The sequence below is a fragment of the Ahaetulla prasina genome, chromosome 12 (genome assembly GCF_028640845.1).
Source record: "Ahaetulla prasina isolate Xishuangbanna chromosome 12, ASM2864084v1, whole genome shotgun sequence".
In the NCBI taxonomy this organism is placed as follows: Eukaryota; Metazoa; Chordata; class Lepidosauria; order Squamata; family Colubridae; genus Ahaetulla; species Ahaetulla prasina.
The window spans coordinates 1,286,063-1,304,916 of record NC_080550.1 but is presented as its reverse complement, the minus strand read 5'-3'; the positions used below and the strand labels follow the sequence as shown (position 1 = coordinate 1,304,916).

The following is an 18,854-nucleotide window of genomic DNA, read 5'->3' as shown; positions in this document are numbered from 1 at the left end:
TTTTAAATAAGTTTTGTCCCATTTTACGACCTTTCTTGTCACCGCTGTTAAGTGAATCAATGCAATGGTTAAGTTAGTCACACTGTTGTTACGCGAATCTGGCTTCCCCCTTGACTCTGCTTGTCAGACGGTCGCAGAAGGGGGACCGCAGGACCCCAGGACTCTGCGACCGTCATAAATACCTGCCAGTTGCCAAGCATCAGAATTTTGATCACGGGACTTTTGGGGACGCTCCCGCCAGGGTCATTTGCAAAATGGTCATGTCCATTTTTCCCCCCACTTTGAATGGTCATTAATTGAGGACAACCTCTTCTGTTTATGTGTCTTCCATCCAAATACCGAGACACGATTCTTGCCAGCTGGAAGTGATTCTGTGTAAAGAAGCCGCACCTTCCCCAAAGAGTGTTCTTTGTCAACCTCGTTGTGTAAATCAGGATCACAGCCAGGTAAGCCAACCCTACTTTGCTGTAAAGTTACACTGACAGACTCCCACACACCTGTCTCCTTAACAGCCTGAGAAACTCTGGGGTCCCTCCTGGGCCTCTTGCCCCTCCCGCTCTCCAGCTGCCCCCTCCCTTACCTGGCCAGTCCCTCGGAACTGGCTCTTGCCCATCTCTCCAGGCCCTTCCCACGTGCCATGCTCTTTTATTTATCTCAATGCAACCAGAGAGGCACTGGGGAGAAGATCCTGAGTGACAGGCGGCAGAGAGAGAGAGAGAGAAATCCATCCAACAAAGGGATCCGGTGTTGCTGGGTCACCAATCAGCAAAATGGGTCCTGAATTTTGCTTGACCTGCCAAGGGTCCAGGGCTCTGCCCGCAGGACTCCTCGGTGTGCCAAGCCCTGGCTCCCTGCCCTTGCAGCTCCCGTGGGGGCATAGCAGTCAGAGGGCCCCAGTTCAGATGTCACCCTCCCTTCTTCCTCATGGCGGCAGCCCTGTCAGGTAGGACGGGGTGAGGGGGCAACTACCTCAAGATCTCATCTTCAGAGCATGGGGGCAGGGGTGGGGGGGAATATTTGAACCTTCCCAGCAGAAATCCACTGCTCTAACTCCTCCACCCCACAGCCAAGGATCGACCTGTGTCTACGAGTTCACAAGAAGCATCTTGGAAGTGAAATCAGTGTCTCTGAAGGCTGTGTGTGTGTGTGTGTGTGTGTGTGTGTGTGTACATGCAGTGTGTACTCCCACCCAGACGCCTCAGCCTAGGAAGGAATTGAAGAAGACACAAAGTAGCAGACGCCACAAAGAAGTCTCTTTTTGATCTCCCGGCCTTGAGAGCCGGTTGGAGGAGCCAACATTTAATTTGATCCAGGCTTCAGCTTCAGCACCTTTCTGGAGCCAAGGCCCTGCTTTCATAAGCAACACTGGGGGCTTCTGGGGGCCCCGATGGGAAGAAACTACAATTCCCAGAATCCCCAGCCATCCTGACCCCAAAAATCAGAGGAACCCAAGCTGTGGAAGCCTCCACCCATTTTTAATCTCTTGGTTTTTGACCACTTCCTACAGACATCCCTTCCGTGGTTGAAGAGGGCAGGTTGGAGAAAGCACCCCAAAGAGTAAGGGGTTGCCTTCCCCAGTGAAGTACTCTGGCTCCTCTTCCCATGCTGCGGGATCCATGACACTCCCCAGCCAAGACCCCCTGATAAAGGCCAGGGCCTCATGGGAGAAGAGAAGCCACCCAAACCACCTTCTGCTCTGCTCCAACAGCAACAGTCTCCAGAATATTTCCATGCCACAAAACAGAAGAAAAACTGCTGCTTTAGCAATAGCCTTTAGACTTACATACCGATTCACAGAGTTTTACAGCCCTAAGTGGTTTACAGAGTCAGCACATTGCCCCCAACTATTGGGGGTCTCCATTTTACCCCACTTCGGAAGGATGGAAGGTTGAACTAACCTTGAGCTGGTCAGGATCGAACTGCTGACAGTGAACCGAATTAGCCTGCAATACTGCATTGTCACCACTGCGCCACCACTGCTCTTTTTTTGCCCAATTGCAATGTTCACATTTAACGGTGTGACCCCATCCACACCCACTCAGGAGTCCAATGAGAATTTCTCCATGGCCTCCCTCTGTTAGCATTCCTCAAGCTCCTCATCCTGCAGATGTTGGACTACAACATCCATCACACTTTCCCCAATCTAGTCCTTACATTTCAAAGAATATTCTTTTTCTTATCCAGGATAAAAAAAACCAAAAAACCCTCAGATCTTTACCCTGCAGGACCATCGATCAGCAAACTGCTAAAAAGCCAGACTAAATAGAAAACCCCCACATGTGGCAACCTAAGTCAACAGTCAGTGCCTGTATAATTGCGTGCAGCATTTATGATTAATCACGCGCACGTTACCCAAACAGTTAAGAGAAGCAAACTTCCTGGTTCAGTGTGTGCGAGGGAAAGCAACTCCAGCTGTCTCCCTTCTTACGGCCATGGGAGAGACTTTCAAAACAATTCCATCAGCGGAGGAAGAAAGTAAGTGGCGGGAAGCGGCCCTTCCCCTGGCATTACTCTTTCTTTCCTTCAGCGTAATTGTTCCAGGCACACATCTCTCTTGCGGGCCGGGCAAACTAGCCAAACCCCCTGGAAAAGAGACAAGGGGTGCCAGATGGAGCGACAACAAAGGGAAAAAACTTTTCATAAGCCCTCTCGCTGTCACACATTTCTCTGTTATTACCAACGTAACACACACACACACACAACCACACACACATACAACACACGTTGCAGGGGATCAACCCACAAAGTTAGAACTGAACTTGCTGCAGCAAAAGCCAGAAAGGGAAAAAAGCAGTCAGGGTCCCTTGGAGCTGAGCTGCCTTTATTTTATGAAGAGGGTGCCCGGCGGATACCTCTGGGACAACAAGGGAGTTCCTGGTCAGAAAGCAGACACAAAGAGAAGCACCCCCAAGCCCGCTGAAATCCAAACAGTCTCCTTTTATTTCTCTCTACAAGAAGCCCCCACCCCACCCCCAGTGCAGCTCAGGGTTAAAAGGGATGGGAGAAAATAGCCAATAGAGGATAATGGCAAGAACAGAGAGGTCAGAAAACAGTAAAGACGCATTCAGATGGAGAAAGGAGAGTCCTCATAGCAGGACATTTCCTGTTTTTGTTCCAACTCTTATCCCAGTGTAACCCTAACCCTCAAGCTTGGCAACCGGAAGATGCATGGACTTCAACTCCCAGAATTCCCATCCAGAATTCTGGGAGTTGAAGTCCACACATCTTCAAGTGTGACATTGTAGCCCATCTTGAATTTTATAGAAATTTTTATATAAAGTCATCGTGAGGTTCAGCCTCTCCCTTTAACTGCAGCCCCACAACCCGGCTAGACTTGCCTTCCCCAGCTTGCTTGTTCAGATACACACCATCCATGGAACAACTCTTCAGGTAAGGACTCCAGAGTAGCCTGCCGTACTTGGAATGACAACAGGATCCTGACCTAAACTAGCGTACTAAAGCCCGAAAGAGGCTGCGGGATGCCGCACATCCAGGTGGCAAAAACTAAGCCCTGTAAACACAGCAACACTGACAAATGTCTCTCCTAGACATGTCAAATTTGCGCCACTCTTGCAGGCCAAAGGGCATTCAAGGCAGCTGAGGCCAAACCCTGAAACTATAAATAGCTGAAAGAGTCGAAGGCATCCAGGCTGCAGAAAAGCCACCGGATTGTGTAATGGAGGTAAACAGGTCTACTATTTCCGCAGCGTGTCCTTGTCAGGAATGGTGGCCTAAAAAAATCTGCTTCTGGACAGAGCAACATTTGTAGGTATAGTTCTTATGCTCACATCCTGCAGGCTCGGTGAGTCACTGGTGGGGCAGGCAATGAGAGAGCGAGACCCACAGAAACTTTATTTTGCCAGTCAAGGAATTAGCCTTGGATTGCCAAGGCCAGCTGCAAGGAAAGGCTCCCTGCCGGCCTGAGGCTCCCAAAATTCTGCAGGTTTCTTTTCTCACTAGGCCACGCAGCTCCAACCGCAAATGAAGCTTGAACAGCACTTTTTCTAAACTCCAAACACAAGTGGTGGGCAAGCTAAGGGGAAGAATCTGGTCCATCTCAGCCAATGACTGGCACCGAGGGCATCCATATGCTGGTTGGGTGCCTACTGACATACCTCTGCATCATCATCCCCCCCCCCCACACTCATGCGTTCACCACTCATTCTGTCTTGGCACCTTGACCCTCTCTCCACTTCTATGAACTCAAAGAAGAAGCCACTCTTAACCACTGACTTCCTATCCCCAACACACACAGTCTGACAAGGCACAGAAGAACTGCCCCTTCTCTCCGCAACGGTATTCCTCTACCTCGTAATTTAAAGGTGTGTGGACTTCAATTCCCAGAATCCCCCAGCCAGCTATGTCCCTCCTTGAAACGGCTGCTGCTTGGTTGACTTGATCTTTCTGGAATGCAAAGGCTGCTGCCAAGGGGGCTTCTCCCAAAAGGGGGGTTAGAAGGGTGAGCCTTATGAGCCTAAGCCTTTGATTACCCACAGAATATGCCTTCATCTCATCCCGTGTAAGAAAAGGAGTGTATTTTGAATATAGACTGCTCTGCTTGCATGCAATACCATCTGTCACCACAAGGCCTCTCTAACCGGGAACCCGTCCTGGTAGTTTTTTATAAGCTTCTACTACAGAGTCCATCGTCCCCAGTCTCAGCAGCCAAACTCGGGCTATTTCAACCTCTGGTATGGTAGTATCTGGCTTCACTGGGGAGTCATTTTGCTCAAAAGTTATCATTCCTGCCTTAAAGGCACAGTTGCACACTTGCAAAAACACAGATGTAAAATTCACATGTGCAAACCAGTATTTTCTCCGGTCAAGTGCAAGATAACCTTCTCTTCCAAAATCTCTACAAAGGACACAATTCACGGAAGCCAAGCAGGTTTCAGGTTGAAGAGCACTTTAAAAAGTGTTTATTGCTGAAAACGGGTTTTTGGGTGAGAACCAAAGCACCACAATTTGCAAAGAACTTGGGGTTGGGGGGGAGGAGGAGAAGGAAGTGTTGGCCAATCTCCTCCTTTTTCCAGTGTGTAAGCATGCAACCATTACAAGCAGGATTTTAAAAAAAACACGCCTTGCACAGCGGGGCGTAGTAAACGGAATGGCCAGCTGGTCTGAGGAAAATCAGTAGTACCCGCTGAAGAGACTCATGTCGTTCACCACCGGAGAACCCCAAAGATGTTCCTGCTTCTCTCCCTTGAACAACCTGGATGGATGCAGCCCCCCCCCCCTCCTGCTGTTGCTGCTACTGTATAAACTGGCTGCTGCACCTTCACAACAGTCCAAGGAAGGGCCGGGATGTATGTGTTGGTTAAATATTTGTGTAAAACAGATTGGCTACAGAGTGATTTTCAAACAGTGGTGTGTGTGTGTGGTGGGAACAGGGAGAAAAAGAGAAAAGGCCGAATCTCTTTGGATGGACACATTCATTGCCCTTCGACCTGGAAGGAGAAGCCAAGAAAATTAAGGCAGACACAAGGGGTGGGGGGTGGGGGAGGAGAGGCTTGTAGTAAAGCTTTCTAATGGGACAGATTTTTTCCCCAATCAGAATAATCCTCAAATGAGGTAAGAGGCAGATTAAGAAACTTGCATCACCTTGTTTCACAACAGATTTCAGCAAAAAAAGCTTTCGGGATACTCAGGTTCATATCCCTGAGTATGTGTGCCTGTATATGCCTGTTTTAAGACAGACGCACAGAAAAGGGATCATCACACAAACAACATAAATTCATGAGCCGTCTCCATGATGCAAGCCGGGCCCCCGTCTCCCCAGGGCCGTTCACCCAACTAACTCCAGTGCAGCCACAGTGAGGGAGACCAGAAGCGCCTATGAAAAGCTGGTTGCACAGGCTGCCCTAGTTATGACTAAACAGGAAAGCGTTCACGGCCACTGAAGAAGGCCTGGGGAATTCGCTTCTGGCTGAAAGGGGAACCTAGAACAATAACAATTCAGACTTCTAGAAATTCCCTGGAATTGCTGATAGTGGCAGAGACAGAGAAAGCCAATTCTGAGCATTAAGTGCAGAGGCCACCAGGTTCTTAGCTGATGACCTACCTCTGCTTCTCTGCTGATTTTGGGCTTCTTCCCCTTCGGATTTGGGAAGGCAAGGCTACCTCACACTTGGATGTCTGCCGGTCTTTGCTTCCCACCACTGGAAAGGCCACACGCCGTAGCATCTTCTGATACAGCCTCATTCAAGTCTTTCCCACATCTCGTCTCTACAGTGAGGAGCCAAAGCAGGATGCTAGAAGGACCCTCTCTCTGTTTCCTCCAAGCCCAGAGGATGGGGCTGCATTTGGGGGGTGTCTGAACTTCCAGGAATTTGCCCTTCTTCCACTGGATTTTGAGGGGGAGAGTTCTTGCTCCCTACAAAATCTCACGTTTCTATCACCCTTCCCTCTGCCAGCTCTTTTCTTCCCTGTCAGCTCACAAGAGTCACTGTTCCCACATTTCCTTCCATTCAGCCTCTTGTCACTAGAATTCATACCCTGTATGCTGACTCTTCACTTTTCACATAACACAGCAGGCATTTGAAGGGAGGTTTGTGATTCCAACAATTCTGTTTCATTCCTGAGGGTCCCCAGAATGGGACTTTGCCTTTTGGACTCTGCATCCCTAAATTGCCGGGCCCTACAGTTTGAAGCGACCTGCAAAATCCATTTTCCACGAGTCCCCACTAATTCAGTTCCTTCATAAGAAAGTCACTTTAGTACGTGAACTGTACAGCTTTCAAATGTGTCACCACTAAGTGAGCACATGTAATTGCTACCTTCAGACAACACACCTACCTACCCAGCCAATTACTTTCACCCAGGGAGCTGCTGGGCTGCCTGGCAAAAACCTTTGTTCTGACTTTTTTTGGGCACTTCCAGCAGACTGGCTGGCTGGTTTAGGCTTCAGTACAACCACAGCAATCCAGGAGACTGACTGTTTTTAATCACTAACCCCTTCGCACCAGGCGATTCCGACCTGGGCGCCTGCAACATTCCTCTGGGGTTTGTTTAACAGGTTGGAAGGGCTCCAGCAGCTGAAGCTGGAAGCGCCACAGGATGACAACTTTCCTTCTCCGCAGCCGCCTCTGCGGGCACAGCCAGCGCACGGGGCCTGCGTGCAATACAAATCCTCCCCAGGAGAAGCCCAGCTGTCCCCCCAGCCTCCCCTCCGCGAGGAGGGCCAAGGCGGCTTTTAGCCCAGCCCGCCCAGCTCTCCCCTCGGGTCGCCCGCTCCACGGGGTAGTTCGCAGCCCTTTCTCTCTGGTGGGTGGTTCACGGACCACCAGCCAGCCTCGAACGCTTACGTGACAGCCAAGGCGCTTCTGCGGGCTCGGGAGGGGGTCTTAAAGGTCATTTAGTCCATTTAGTCCTCCCCGGCACAGACCGTCCGCAGCAGCCTTCTACCCTGCTAGCTAATTCAGGCAGGAAGCAGCCTAGCGGCCGGAGTGCGACGGGGCGCGATCGGGACCGGCTTCCAAAGCGCCGAAAGAGGCGGGCGATGCCCCCCTCCCGGCCCGGCCCCGCTTACCGGCCAGCAGCGAGAGCGGCAACAGCAGCCAGTAGAGGACGCCGCACACGACCCGCAGCTCCATCGCGGCGCGGCTTCAGTCGCAGGGTCGGCGGGCGGGCGTCGCCATCGTCCCGGCTCGGGGCTCCGAGTCCCGAAGCGGCGCCTGGCTGGGCGCAGTGCGGCTGCGGCGGCTCCGTCGGCTTCGCGCCCCACCCGAGCCCAGCCACCCTCTCTTCGCCCTCGGCCCGCCGGAGCTCAGCCCGTCCCCGGGGGAGGAGCGGGGGGCGGTCTCGCCTCTGCCCCGCAGGCAGCACAGCCGGACCGAGCCTCTGCCTGCCTTCCTGCCTGCCTGCCTGCCTTCCGCGCAGCGCAGCCTCCCTCGGCCGCCGATGTCCCGGCTCTCTCTGGCCGCGCACGTGCCAGTTGAGACCCGCCCGCCTCCGCCGCCGCCCACCCGCCGGGGCCGCCCCCTCCCCTCCCCTCCCCTCCCCTCCGTCGGCGCTATTCTCCGAGCTGCAGCACCACCTAGTGCCCGCTGCGACGCCCTCTCCGGCCCGACACGTCGGATCCAGGCGGGGAGACCCTCCAGAGCCCCCACCCTCGCCTGGCGGCGGCTGCTTACCCTGAAATCAGGCGGAGATCAGGCGCCCACCGCTCAGGCTCGGGGGCCGCTTCCCTCCTCCACCCGAAGTTGCCCCCGCTGCTCCTCCGCCGACGGCTGCTCCAAAGGGCCGGTCCCCCGCCCCGCCCGAACCCCCGCTTTGCCCCCCTGCTCTCGCCCTCCCGCCCCCGCTGCCCCCCGTCTGCCGTCTTAAGGCCTGCGGGTGAAACAACGCTCCCCCGCCCCGCCCGGTATTTATTTATTTATTTTTGTCACAACATCATACAAAAATATTATATAGTATATAAACATATATATGAGTAAATGTTAGGAGGTATAAGCATATATGTATATATACCTTGATGAACGTATCTTTTCTTTTATGTACACTGAGAGCATAGGCACCAAGACAAATTCCTTGTGTGTCCAATCACACTTGGCCAATAAAATTCTATTCTATTCTATTCTATTCTATTCTATTCTATTCTATTCTATAGGAAGAAGAAAAGAAAAACAATAGGACAGGAACGGTAGGCACGTTTGTGCGCTTATGCACGCCCTTTATCCATCTGGTCTTACCTGGAATCGAGGCCGGCCTTCTCGCTCCCAGCCGCAGAAGCTCCGGACGCCCCAAAGCGCCGCCCCGCCTCAGCCGGGACCCTGCCGGGTTGCTTCGGGCGGCGCAGCAGAAACCCCCGCCAGCCCCGGTTTAAAGTAGCGAGGGGCGCCGACGCAACCGGACTTGGAGCGGAGTTTCCTGAGGCGCCTCGAGAGGCTTTCCGAATGAGAGGCGGCTTCCAATTCCGACCTGAGCCCCCAAAGGAAGAGGGCGGCATTGGGGGCTTGGGGGCAAACAGGCCCGCGGCAGCTACTTGCCAGGGGCAGCTCCTGGACGGGACGGGCAGGAAAGCGGCCCCTTGCAGGCTCCAGAGCTCAGGCCCGGGGACCTGGGATAGGGATGGGGACCAGGCCTTGGGATAGGAGGACCGCTTGACCCGGCCTCCGCCTGGAACGGGACAAACGGGTGGCTGGAAGCAAAACAAGGCGACTTCACACGGTGCCCCGAGCCCGAAGGAGACGGGTGCTCCCTGGCAGGGGTTGCAACTTGCCCCTACTAGGGGCTGCGGCCCATAAGGCCCGGCCGAGGGTTCGTGACTGCCCCCCCGCGGCCTTCTAGAGAAGCCAGGCCGGCCGGGAGTCGCGCTGGGGCGCATCTGGCGGGTTCCAGGGGGCCGCGCAGCCTCTGGAGGGGCGGGGCCGGGAGGCGACGCGGCGCCTTTAAGAGCGCAGCGCGGGAAAGGAGGGGGCGGGGCTTAGGCGGCCCGCGAAAGTGGCCACATTGTAGCGGCGGCCGAGATGGCGCAGCTCCGCCTGACCCGCTTCTTCCCGCAGAGCAAAGCCGGCCCGGGGCAGCCGAGGGGCGCCCAGCGGCGGAAAGCGGCGGCGGGGGAGCCGGGGCTGGAGCCGGCCGGCCCCGAGCAGAAGCCGCAGCTGGTTCCGCCCGGGACCCCGCTGGGCCCCGGACCCCCGCCGGCCGGGCCGCGCAGCAGGAAGAGGCGCCGCTCGGAGCCCGAGCTGGAAGCGGAGCGAGGCCCCGTCGCTCAGCATCGCCACCCGCCCACAGGGGGCGCCAGGAAGAGGCTGCTGATGGCCGAGGAGGAGGAGGAGGCGGTGAGTAGCGCCTCTTGGCTCAACACCCCCCCGCCCGCCCCCCGCCGGCCCCCCGCCGGCTCTTCTTGCAGGGTCCCTTGAGCCGGATTGACGGGCAGCCGCCTCGCCTCGCTCTCGGCCTCCGAGCCCCGGTCCGGGCTGGAGGCTGCTCCCCGGAGGGGCGCTTTGGACGCAGCCACGTTGAGCCCGGTCGGACTAAGCCCCCTCCCTGCACCCGGTCCGGCTGGGGTGGGGAGGGGTCTGCTTGGTCTCCGCACGTTGTTCTGATGCTGCTCCGGAGTTGTTTGAAAGAAAGGTCTCGAACCCGCGAATCCTGCCAATCTGCCCAACTTGACCAGGCTGCCTGCTCTGAGAGACTGGCAGGATTTGTATTGATTTATTACATCTCTACACCGCTTATCTCCCCTACAAAGTGCCTTCTCTGTTTTGCCCCATCTCAGCCAGGTTTTCTTGAGCGCCAGGAGCCTGTGGCATGTAGGGGATGTGTGTGAACCCCGAGGATTGACTGGGGGTCTGAGGGTCTGCTTCTGTTTCAGGTCTCTGCTTGCCCCACCTCCACTGCAGCTCTGGGGCCTCCCAGCCCCTCCTCCCTGGATAAGGAAGCAAAGGAGCTGGTGAACGAGATTCTCTCGCCTGGCCTGAAGTTGGGGGGAACCTCGGTGGCCCTGGCCAGTCCGGAGGAGAAGGTGAGGGCAGGGCCGGCTGGGGAATTCTGGGAGTTGAAGTCCACAGGGCTTAAAAGTTGGCAAAATTGGACACCCCTGCATTGCAGACTTGACCTGACCTAAGATATCAGTGCCAATCCTGCTCACCCTCCTCTCCCTATCTTTGTGTCCTGGCCAGCCTTCCTTGCTCTTCCTCTTACCTCTAATGCAGCTTTTTTCCTGAGGTGGGGCTTTTGCAAAGGGGGCACTGCTTCGTTGCTTAATCCCAGCCCAGCAAATAGGGAGGAGAGGGCAGCCGCCTTGCTGAGATCTCCACTTTCTGTGCAGGATGCACCCCAAAAGCAGCTCCTGGAGCTGAAGGGCCGCCTGGGAAAGATCCACAGCCTGGTGCAGAAGATCAAGGGCGGAGCTGCCAACCTGGAATCTGGTGGCGACCTAAAGAGCCGATTGAAACGGGCCCGGTTGCTGGAATCCCAGATTCGCCAGAGGAAACTCTCCCCAAAAGAGGAAAGGAAGGATCTGGAATCCACTGCAGAGACCAGGTGTGAAAATAGCTCTGCCTATCCTGAAGCAGAGTTGGAGGGAGGGTGTGGGTGGGTCACTGGCACGACTGGCTCACCTGAGAGCAGGTCTGATTCAGAAGCCCACCATTTGAAGCCTCTCTCCCCTCCTGGCTAGTGAGAAGGTGCCGGCCTACCAGCGCTTCCACACCCTCGCGGAAGATGTGCCCCCTGGCCTGCTGCTGCCATACAAATACAAGGTGCTGGCTGAGATGTTCCGCAGCACGGACACCATCGTGGCGATGATGTTCAACCGCTTGGAAACTGTCACCTTTGCCAGGGTCAAGCAAGGTGTGCAGGAGATGACGCGCAAGTGAGTTTTTTCCTGGTGCTGGATCGGAGACCAGGAGTGTCCCAACCTTGGCCATTTTAAGACTTGTGGACTTCAACTCCCAGAGTTCCCTAGCCAATGGGTGATGGTTGGACACCCGTTTAGACGCAAGACTGGAGCTTTCCGTGGGGTTATGCAAGGATACCGCTTCCCATCCACACAGGGCTCGCGCCAGGCTTGGTCATGGTCTTCCAGAAAGCTAACGTTGCCCACTAATCTGCTTCCTGTCCTGTAGGCGCTTTGAAGAACGGCACTTGGGACAGATAAAAACGGTATACCCAGGTTCTTACGTTCTGCGCCAGGAGAGAAACATCCCTACCTTTGGTGGACCGGACAAGCGAGGCAGCTACCAGCTGACTATTGAACCAGGGCTGGGAACAGGTGGGTCTGGCCGGGAGGCCACCTGCATCATACAGCAGCCCGTGAGAACCAAGGAAAGGGGCCATGTTTTACTAGCCCACGCACGTTGCGTGAGCTCAGCCTTGATGTTTGTCTGCAGGGATGTCTGGGCTTTTTCCTCCAGTAAGAGAGCCTTTTCTGCTTCAGCTCCCGTCAGGAAACGAGGACCTGCTAATATCTGTCTGGATGCCACCACCTTCCTCACTTCCCTAAAGCGTGTGGGGTTGGGTTGGGGGCTAAGACGGGAGGGGGATGCTGAACATCTCGTGTGCTGATTCCTCTTCTTACTCCCAGGGGAGAAGCTGAGCGCATCCCGGCTGATGGAACGCCGGAGCATCTTCTGCAAGAACTTGACAGCCAGGGTCAAGGAGCACCACAAGGCAAGCACTTCTGGGGGGGGGGGCAGCCTGGCACCACTTCCTCCCTTGCTGGCAGGGCAGGAAGGTGATGTTTCCTGTGTCTTGAGACTTGTGCTTGGCCTCCCCCTAGGTGTTTCTGGCTTCTCTGGACCCTCCGATGGTGATAGAGGAGGACGAGCTGACCCGCTGGCACCCTCGCTTCCGGGTAGACGAAGTGCCCGATGTCGTGCCCGCTGAGCTGCCCCAGCCTCCCCACGTGGACAGGGTCACCACTGCCCAGGAGGTGCTGGCCAAGGCACAAGGCATGCTGACGCCCAAGGTAGAGCCTGGGGGGGGGCAGTTTTGCCCCAGGTTGATCTACACACCACAAGCCTTTGCAAATGAGAACAGCTGCATTTTCGCCTCCCCAAACAGATGGAAAAGGCATTAACCAACCTGGTCCTAAGGACGGCAGACAGCAGCCCCTCCAGCCCGCCGCCTCTTCGCCCAGCTTTGCCCAGAACCCCCAACAGCCTGAAAGGCGTCTCACAGTCCTTAGTAGAAAGGGTGAGTTTTCCCACCCCTCGAGCTGTGGCTGCTGCCAATACAGGCCCCCCCTGCCAGCTTCCCTGGGTGTATCTTGACCTGCCTGAGGTCCAGCCTTCAATACCTTCAACTATGCTTGTATCTCTTGCTCTTCTGGGGGTGGGAGGATAGGCCCTTTCTCAGCCTCCTGCCCCGCCCCGCCCCACCCCACCCCGCGGCCACCAGTAGAAGTTGCTGGCCATGGCCACCTCTACTCCATAGGGCAGGTTTTCCATCAACCGTGGCGACTTTCAAGATCATGGCTAGCTGGGGAATTCTGGGAGTTGAAGTCCACAGGGGACTTCTTGCCAGAGTTGGGGTAACCTGATGTAGGAAAAAGTCAAAGCTGGGCATCTTCCAGCAGGCTTGCCTGGCACCAGATGCTCACAGCTGGAATTACAGCAGTGGTGCCAAAGACCTTACCCACCTCCTCTCTCCCCAGGTCAGGGCCAAGGAGGTTCAGAAGCTGCAGGCGCTGATGACCCGGAACCCCCAGCAAGAGCAGCGCCTGGCGATGATGGCCCGTCTGCCGGAGATGGCCCGTATCCTGCGCAACGTCTTTGTGGCAGAAAAGAAGCAGGCCCTCTCCATGGAGATGGCCTGCCAGCGGATGATAGACAGCTACCAGGCGCTCCTGCCCATGGGTAAGGCAGGCGGGTGGGTGGCGGAGGGGAGGGAGGAGGCTGCTCGCTGTCCTTTGGCAACTAAGCCTAGTTACTCAGTAACCACAAAGCCCAACCGCCTTTGGCAGCCCAGATGATTCTGCAACCCCAACAGGAAAACCAGTTCAGGAGAGCCTAGACTGAGAGTTCTGCTGAACAAATCCTCTCCAGGGTCTTAAAGAGTTGCAGATTTCAACTCCCAGAATTCCCATCAGGCAGCCATCTCTCTTTAAGTCCACAAATCCACAGGTTTTCCCAACCTGCCAGCCATGCCGTTCACCAGTCGTAGAATTTGCCAGCGTTGGACATCCCTGTTCTAAATCATTTAAAGTTTGGCCTGATTGGTCTATTTATCTAAATTAGCATTGCGTTGGGTTTAGCGCCACATGGTTTTCAGTCAGTTTCCAAAGATTCAGCTGGAGATTTGATCTGCAGAAGAATTGCTGTCCCGCTGAACTGAGATTTTGATGCTTCCCCTGGGAAGGGGGCCTAGACCCCCTCACCCTCCAGCAATGGCTTCCCTGGTGTTTGGGAAGACCCCTGCCCCTATCGAGGACCCTCTTCACAATTGATGGCGCTTAAGTGTGGCAGGCTTCCTATGTGACCCGAGTCCTCCTTCGTCCCCTGCAGGAGAGATGGAAAAACACCTCCACCTCTTTGCAGAGCTCCTGCCGGATTGGGTGCGCATCCTTGCCATTCGCCAGGAGAATTACCTGAAGCTGGACAAAGCCATGGATCTCAATATCGTAACCGAGAGGCTAACTGCGAGAAAGCGGGAAGAGGAGAAGCTCTGACATTGGGGGGAGGGGAAAGAGACGCCCAGAAAATGGACTTCCTGGGGGAAGCATCCGCCTTTCTTGCCAAACAGGAGAGCGGATTTTCTCTCCAATGGAAAACTCACAAGCTTTTTGGGCAGAGCCATGACAGGCTGGGCATTGTTACATGATTCAACAAACCACTTTTTTAAAGGCACAAACCATTTTTGACTCTTGGGCAGTTTGGAAAAAGTGTGGCTGCTTTTCCAGGAAGGGAGGGGGGAGGTTGGAAACCTACATCCTGTCCGTGAGTCGAGAGCAAGGAGGAATATGGGGGGTGTTTCTTCTAAAGAAAGGCTTGTTCTGTCCTGAAATGTAATTTCCATACGAAATTTGGCATTAAACTCCTTACTTGAAGCTGGACAAGCACATCTCTACCGCCGCCTCCCCCCCCCTCCCCTTCTGAAGTGCAAAGAGAAGCCCAAGGCTGGGGGCAGAGCACTAATTGCAGAAACCCTTTGACCACTTCCACTGAAGCCTTTGGCCCCCTTGGCATGTCGGACCCCTGAACAGCAGACCTGGGAGCCACAGTGTCTCAAGAAACCCCATCAGGGCCAGGTACAAGAGCAGCGTGTCTTTAATAGCAAATAGTTTTACAGGCGTCCGTCCTTCCAGTGATTTCTAGGGTAGCAAGATAAGGAGCCCTCTAGTCACAAAACAGAACTCTCCCCTTGCAGGGCAGCTAGGAAAAAGCACATCCTTGCCCAACAAGTAATCCAAACTATGCAGGCGGACATGTACAGCTTCTACTCCAGCTGGCCTTATCAAAGTGGGATTGCCAGGAACATTCGCAGGACTGAGCTCCGTGAGTGGGATTAAGAGTGAAGTCAAATGGTTTTGCAGTTGGGTTGCTTAAGACCCACCCAGCAATCTGGCGCTCTGGAGGCAGTGGGCCCATCTTATTTCCCTCTAGCTTCTGGCAGGGAACACTGATGCATTTGAGATGAGCATCAGAGCCCACATCATCCTTCCTTGGAACAGATCCACACGTGCCCCAGCTACAAACAGTGCGGCTCTATTGCCAAAGATCTTTGGCTGCCCTTGGTTCAGGTTTCAAATCGTAAGGAACTACTCCCAGCACTTTCCGGATTGCTTAAGGTTTGGTCAGCATGCAGTTCCCCCCTCCCTTGGGAAGTTCAGGACTGGGAAATTGGAGGATGGAGCCGACGACGGGAGGACTAACCCAAGGCATCAGTGGTATTGCAAGAGTGAGTAGAGGGGAAAAGGCTTCAGGGCCTCTACACCTTTGAGGAAGGAGAGCTCAATGAGCACCAGGCAGTCTAAGATGTTAGCCTGCAGCTTTGTCATCAGCTCGCAGGCGGCTCGCATGGTACCTGGGAGGGAAGGAGGGAGAGGAGCTGTTAGGGGAGGCCAAGTGGACAATGGAAAAATATTACAATAAATGTAGGTCCTGTCTTTCCTTCAAGAGCACGAGGTCTCTGCTCCCAGTTTAGCACCTTTGCCCCACTACCACCTGGATGCCAATTACTATGGCCATGTGGCTTCTGGATTAGGTGCCATCCTTCTCTCCCTACCAGTTGTGGAGGTGGGACTCAAAGGAATAGATCCTGCCCCACTTGTGGGCTTGCAACGGGCAGAGATGGTGGCCATTTGGGGAAAGAAGGCAGGTGGCCATTTGATCCTTCACAGTTCCTTAAGCACTGGAGACAGTATTGTGACTGAACACACTCGGCTAAGACCAGCCTTATTTTTTGCTATAAAAACAAACTTTAAAAAGGTAATTGCCATGCAAAACCACAGCCTGAATTCACAGCCCCTACCTCTTCTTCCTTTACAATTGAGTCTCCTTGCGCACTCCTGGGAAATCCCCGAATTTCCCCCACCCCACCACAGGGCACAGCATGTCCTACAGCAGCAGAAGTTGCACAGCTTCTTGAAACAATTCAGAAGTTGCAAGAGTTGTCCTGATGTCGCAAGAAGCCAGCAATTGCTTACCTCCCGTTGCCAGCAGATCGTCCACTATGATGACTTTCTGTCCTGGCTCCACCGCGTCCTTCTGGACTTCCAGTTCCGCCTGCAGGAAGGAGGACCAATGGCCTTTCACCCTAATCCCACAGGTTGCCCTTGGCAGGTCAGCCAAAAACCACTAACAGTTGGAAGGGATCTTGGAGGTCTTCTAGTCCAACCCCTTCACAAGCAAAAGGCCCCATGCCATTTCAGACAAATGGCTGCCCAATCTCTTCTTAAAAACCTCCAGTATTGCAGCTCACCTTGCCATATTCCAGTGCGTAGGAGATGGATTCAGTGGCTCCCGGGAGCTTCCCTTTCTTGCGGATGAGCAGGAATCCAACCCCCAACCTCTGGGCCAAAACTGGCCCAAAGAGGAAGCCGCGGGAATCGAGGCCTGGCAGAACAGAGCAAAGGAGGGTCACGCCAGACGACAAGTCCATCAGGAGGGGGTCTTTACAAGCAGCAGGTGAGGAAGCACACCTGTGCCTGAGTGAAGGTGGTCAAGCAAACCACCATCTTTCCATAAAGAACTTGGCACAATTGGGAGAAAGCGAAACTTCAGACTTTCTTTGGAGTGGACAAGGAAGTGTAGGGGTTGGTGAGCTTCTCCAAGGAAGACAGAAACAGGACAATGCAATAAAGAGCATAATGCCAGCAACAAAAGCTAAGACGCTAAGCCAGTGAGGGCTAACCTTTTCAGCGCTGAGTGCCAAAAGTACGCGCTCACCCATAATGCGATGTATGCGTGACACCCTTGCACACATGCGAGTGTGCCCTTCCCCCTGCACACGCGCATGCGACCCCATGTGCACCCCGCCCTCCATGCATGTGCGTGTGACCCGTGCATGCGTGCCCTGTGTGTACACCGCAGCCGCTGTGCATTTGTGCGCATCTCCTGCTTGCACCCCGCCCCTCACACATGTGGCAGAGACCAGAAAATCAACTGGCCGGTGGGAGGCGCATGTGCATGTGGAGCTGAGCTGGGGCAAAGGCTCACGTGCCCATAGAGAAGCTCTGTGTGCTACCTCTGGCACGCGTGCCATAGGTTCGCCATCATGGCGCTAAGCTATGATGACTTTGTGAGAGCTAGCCGTCACCAAATTGCAGAAAGAGGGAAGAGTTGGTAGGCCGAAGGTCAGCTGCTGGGCTCTTTCCAGAGCGGAGAAGGGGCCTCGGTCTTTATCGACTGTGTCCCATCCCAAAGCTACACGACTGAGGCTACAACCTCTCTCTCCCTGTGACTCGCCTGCAATGTAGTCAATGTTCTTGTGGGAGGCCCGGATGTAGGATTCCAGCAGGTCGATCGCAGCTTTGAATGCCACGGGGTCCTTCAACATGGGGCTGATGTCCCTGGGGGAGGGAGAAGAAAAGGATGGGGAAGGGCGCCACAAGGCTGGAAATGCCCCCTTCCTCGGGGAATCCCTTCCACACACAGGGTTCTACAATTCATGGGGAAGGGGAGGGTCTGCTTTTGCATGGGGCTGCCCCGGGAGCCTGCCCAGGACTTGGTTCTGCTTGGCTTTCCAAGGCGATTCAAAGCGTGCCCGGAGGGGGAGAGAAACTGCTAGGAGTTCCTTTCACCAGTTCGGAGTTTGACCTCTCCGAAATTGAGGAGCCACGTAGCTCTGGAAGGGGCCGCTGGTGCTGCGGTCGAGAGACCCATAATCCCCTCCAACAAGCGCCTTCTTCCCGCGGCGGCTCCTCCTCAAGCCCTCCTGGCTTCTGGTCCGGGCTGGCGCGCGGGAAAGAGCTCGGGAGGCGGGCCGGGGGAGCTGCCAGGTAAGAGGGCAGAGCCCGCAGCTGCAGAGCGGGCAGGGCAGGGGAGGGGAGCGGGGAGGCAGAGGCCCGGGGAGACGGCGGGGGAGTCCCGCCAAGGGCGCCTTCCAGGCAGCTGCAATCTGCTCGCCCGGTTCCCCTCCGGCTGAGCCGAGCCGGGCCGGGCAAAGGGCATTTCAGGCGCTCTGCCCAAAGGCCGCGCAGGAGGGCAGCGCTGGGGACGCCCCCGCCCCGCGGAGCTCTGGGCCCCTTACCGGAAAAGGACCCCGGCCGACGGAAAGTCCGGGAAATCCCGAATCCGTTCGCGGATCAAGCGCCGCTTCTGCTCGTCCTCGGCGCTCATGGCGAAAAGGGCTGCTCCCTTCTCCGGAGGAGCAACTGGCATGCGCGGGGAGGAACCACTGCGCTGGACTGGGGCGGGGGAGGCCTGGGAAGGGAGAGGGAGGGGCTCTCGGGCCGTGCAGCGTCGCCCCGCGGAGCCCGGCCTGCGCTTCCCCCTTGCAGGACGGGGCCGGCCGTTCCGGGAAGCCGCCACGCCTCCCTGTGGCTGTGCCAAGGTGCGCGCCGGTCCCAGGTGCCGAGGGGGGGGGGGCTCGGTCCTCCCGGCCGCCTTTCCCCTCCCAGGTGGGGCACAGAAGCGGGAATCGCTCGACCCACCTTCGCTCGGAGCTCCGAGGCAGCTTTGCCCCAAAGGGGCTTTTGCAGAAGGTTTTCTGCTTTGGTTTTCTTTGAAAAGGTTTTGCTTCTCATTCAACTCATTCAGTTCTTGGATGAGAAGCGAAAGGGGGGAAAAATCCCCAAGAAAGTCCTGTTGCCCTTCGGAAAAAGCGCCTTTGGGACAACCTGGAGGATGGAGACCCTCCACAGATGCAGCAGCCTCTGCCTTTGCTCCCATCCCGGAGGGAGCCTTCAAGCAAGCACAGGCGTCAACAGCCCCGGTTTCAAAGGCCTCCTAGCACCCAAGAACTCC

At 55.5% G+C, this 18,854-nt stretch overlaps 3 protein-coding genes across 7 annotated transcripts in view; 1 reads left to right on the top strand and 2 right to left on the bottom strand.

Moving 5' to 3' along the window:
* The window catches only part of PIEZO1 (piezo type mechanosensitive ion channel component 1), a 58,666-nt gene extending 49,957 nt beyond the window's left edge, over positions 1–8,709 (bottom strand). For 4 of the 5 annotated variants that reach the window (XM_058155083.1, XM_058155081.1, XM_058155084.1 and 1 more), the window contains exon 1: positions 7,529–7,735. In XM_058155083.1, coding sequence (XP_058011066.1) covers positions 7,529–7,592 — 64 coding nt within the window. In that variant the 5' untranslated portion in view covers positions 7,593–7,735. Of the gene's footprint in view, positions 1–7,528; positions 7,736–8,690 lie in introns of those variants that run through there. The other variant, XM_058155085.1, reaches the window with a different exon arrangement.
* Positions 8,710–9,396: 687 nt separating this feature from the next.
* On the top strand, positions 9,397–14,559 carry CDT1 (chromatin licensing and DNA replication factor 1). Its single transcript, XM_058155113.1, has 10 exons — positions 9,397–9,782; positions 10,319–10,468; positions 10,775–10,989; positions 11,126–11,320; positions 11,574–11,719; positions 12,032–12,117; positions 12,227–12,415; positions 12,511–12,642; positions 13,103–13,304; positions 13,953–14,559. Exons 1-10 carry the CDS (start codon positions 9,468–9,470, stop codon positions 14,114–14,116), a joined length of 1,794 nt encoding a protein of 597 aa, XP_058011096.1. The 5' UTR covers positions 9,397–9,467; the 3' UTR covers positions 14,117–14,559.
* A 139-nt stretch (positions 14,560–14,698) lies between these two features.
* Positions 14,699–18,794, bottom strand: APRT (adenine phosphoribosyltransferase). Its single transcript, XM_058155140.1, has 5 exons — positions 18,139–18,794; positions 17,355–17,458; positions 16,369–16,502; positions 16,094–16,172; positions 14,699–15,471 (listed from the first exon to the last, which is right to left on the bottom strand). The coding sequence occupies exons 1-5, from the start codon at positions 18,777–18,779 to the stop codon at positions 15,329–15,331; spliced, it is 1,101 nt and encodes a 366-aa protein (XP_058011123.1). The 5' UTR covers positions 18,780–18,794; the 3' UTR covers positions 14,699–15,328.
* Positions 18,795–18,854: the final 60 nt, after the last annotated feature.

Bases quoted from the DNA above. Each gene is read 5' to 3' on its own strand.
- APRT (XM_058155140.1), bottom strand. From the start codon at position 18,779: ATGGGAGCAAAGGCAGAGGCTGCTGCATCTGTGGAGGGTCTCCATCCT. The intron at 17,459-18,138 runs GTAAGGGGCCCA...TCCCTCCCCCAG, and splicing joins TCGGCCGGGGTCCTTTTCCG to GGACATCAGCCCCATGTTGA. The intron at 15,472-16,093 runs GTAAGCAATTGC...CTTCCCTCCCAG, and splicing joins CGATCTGCTGGCAACGGGAG to GTACCATGCGAGCCGCCTGC.
- CDT1 (XM_058155113.1), top strand. From the start codon at position 9,468: ATGGCGCAGCTCCGCCTGACCCGCTTCTTCCCGCAGAGCAAAGCCGGC. The intron at 9,783-10,318 runs GTGAGTAGCGCC...CTTCTGTTTCAG, and splicing joins CCGAGGAGGAGGAGGAGGCG to GTCTCTGCTTGCCCCACCTC. The intron at 12,643-13,102 runs GTGAGTTTTCCC...CTCTCTCCCCAG, and splicing joins CACAGTCCTTAGTAGAAAGG to GTCAGGGCCAAGGAGGTTCA.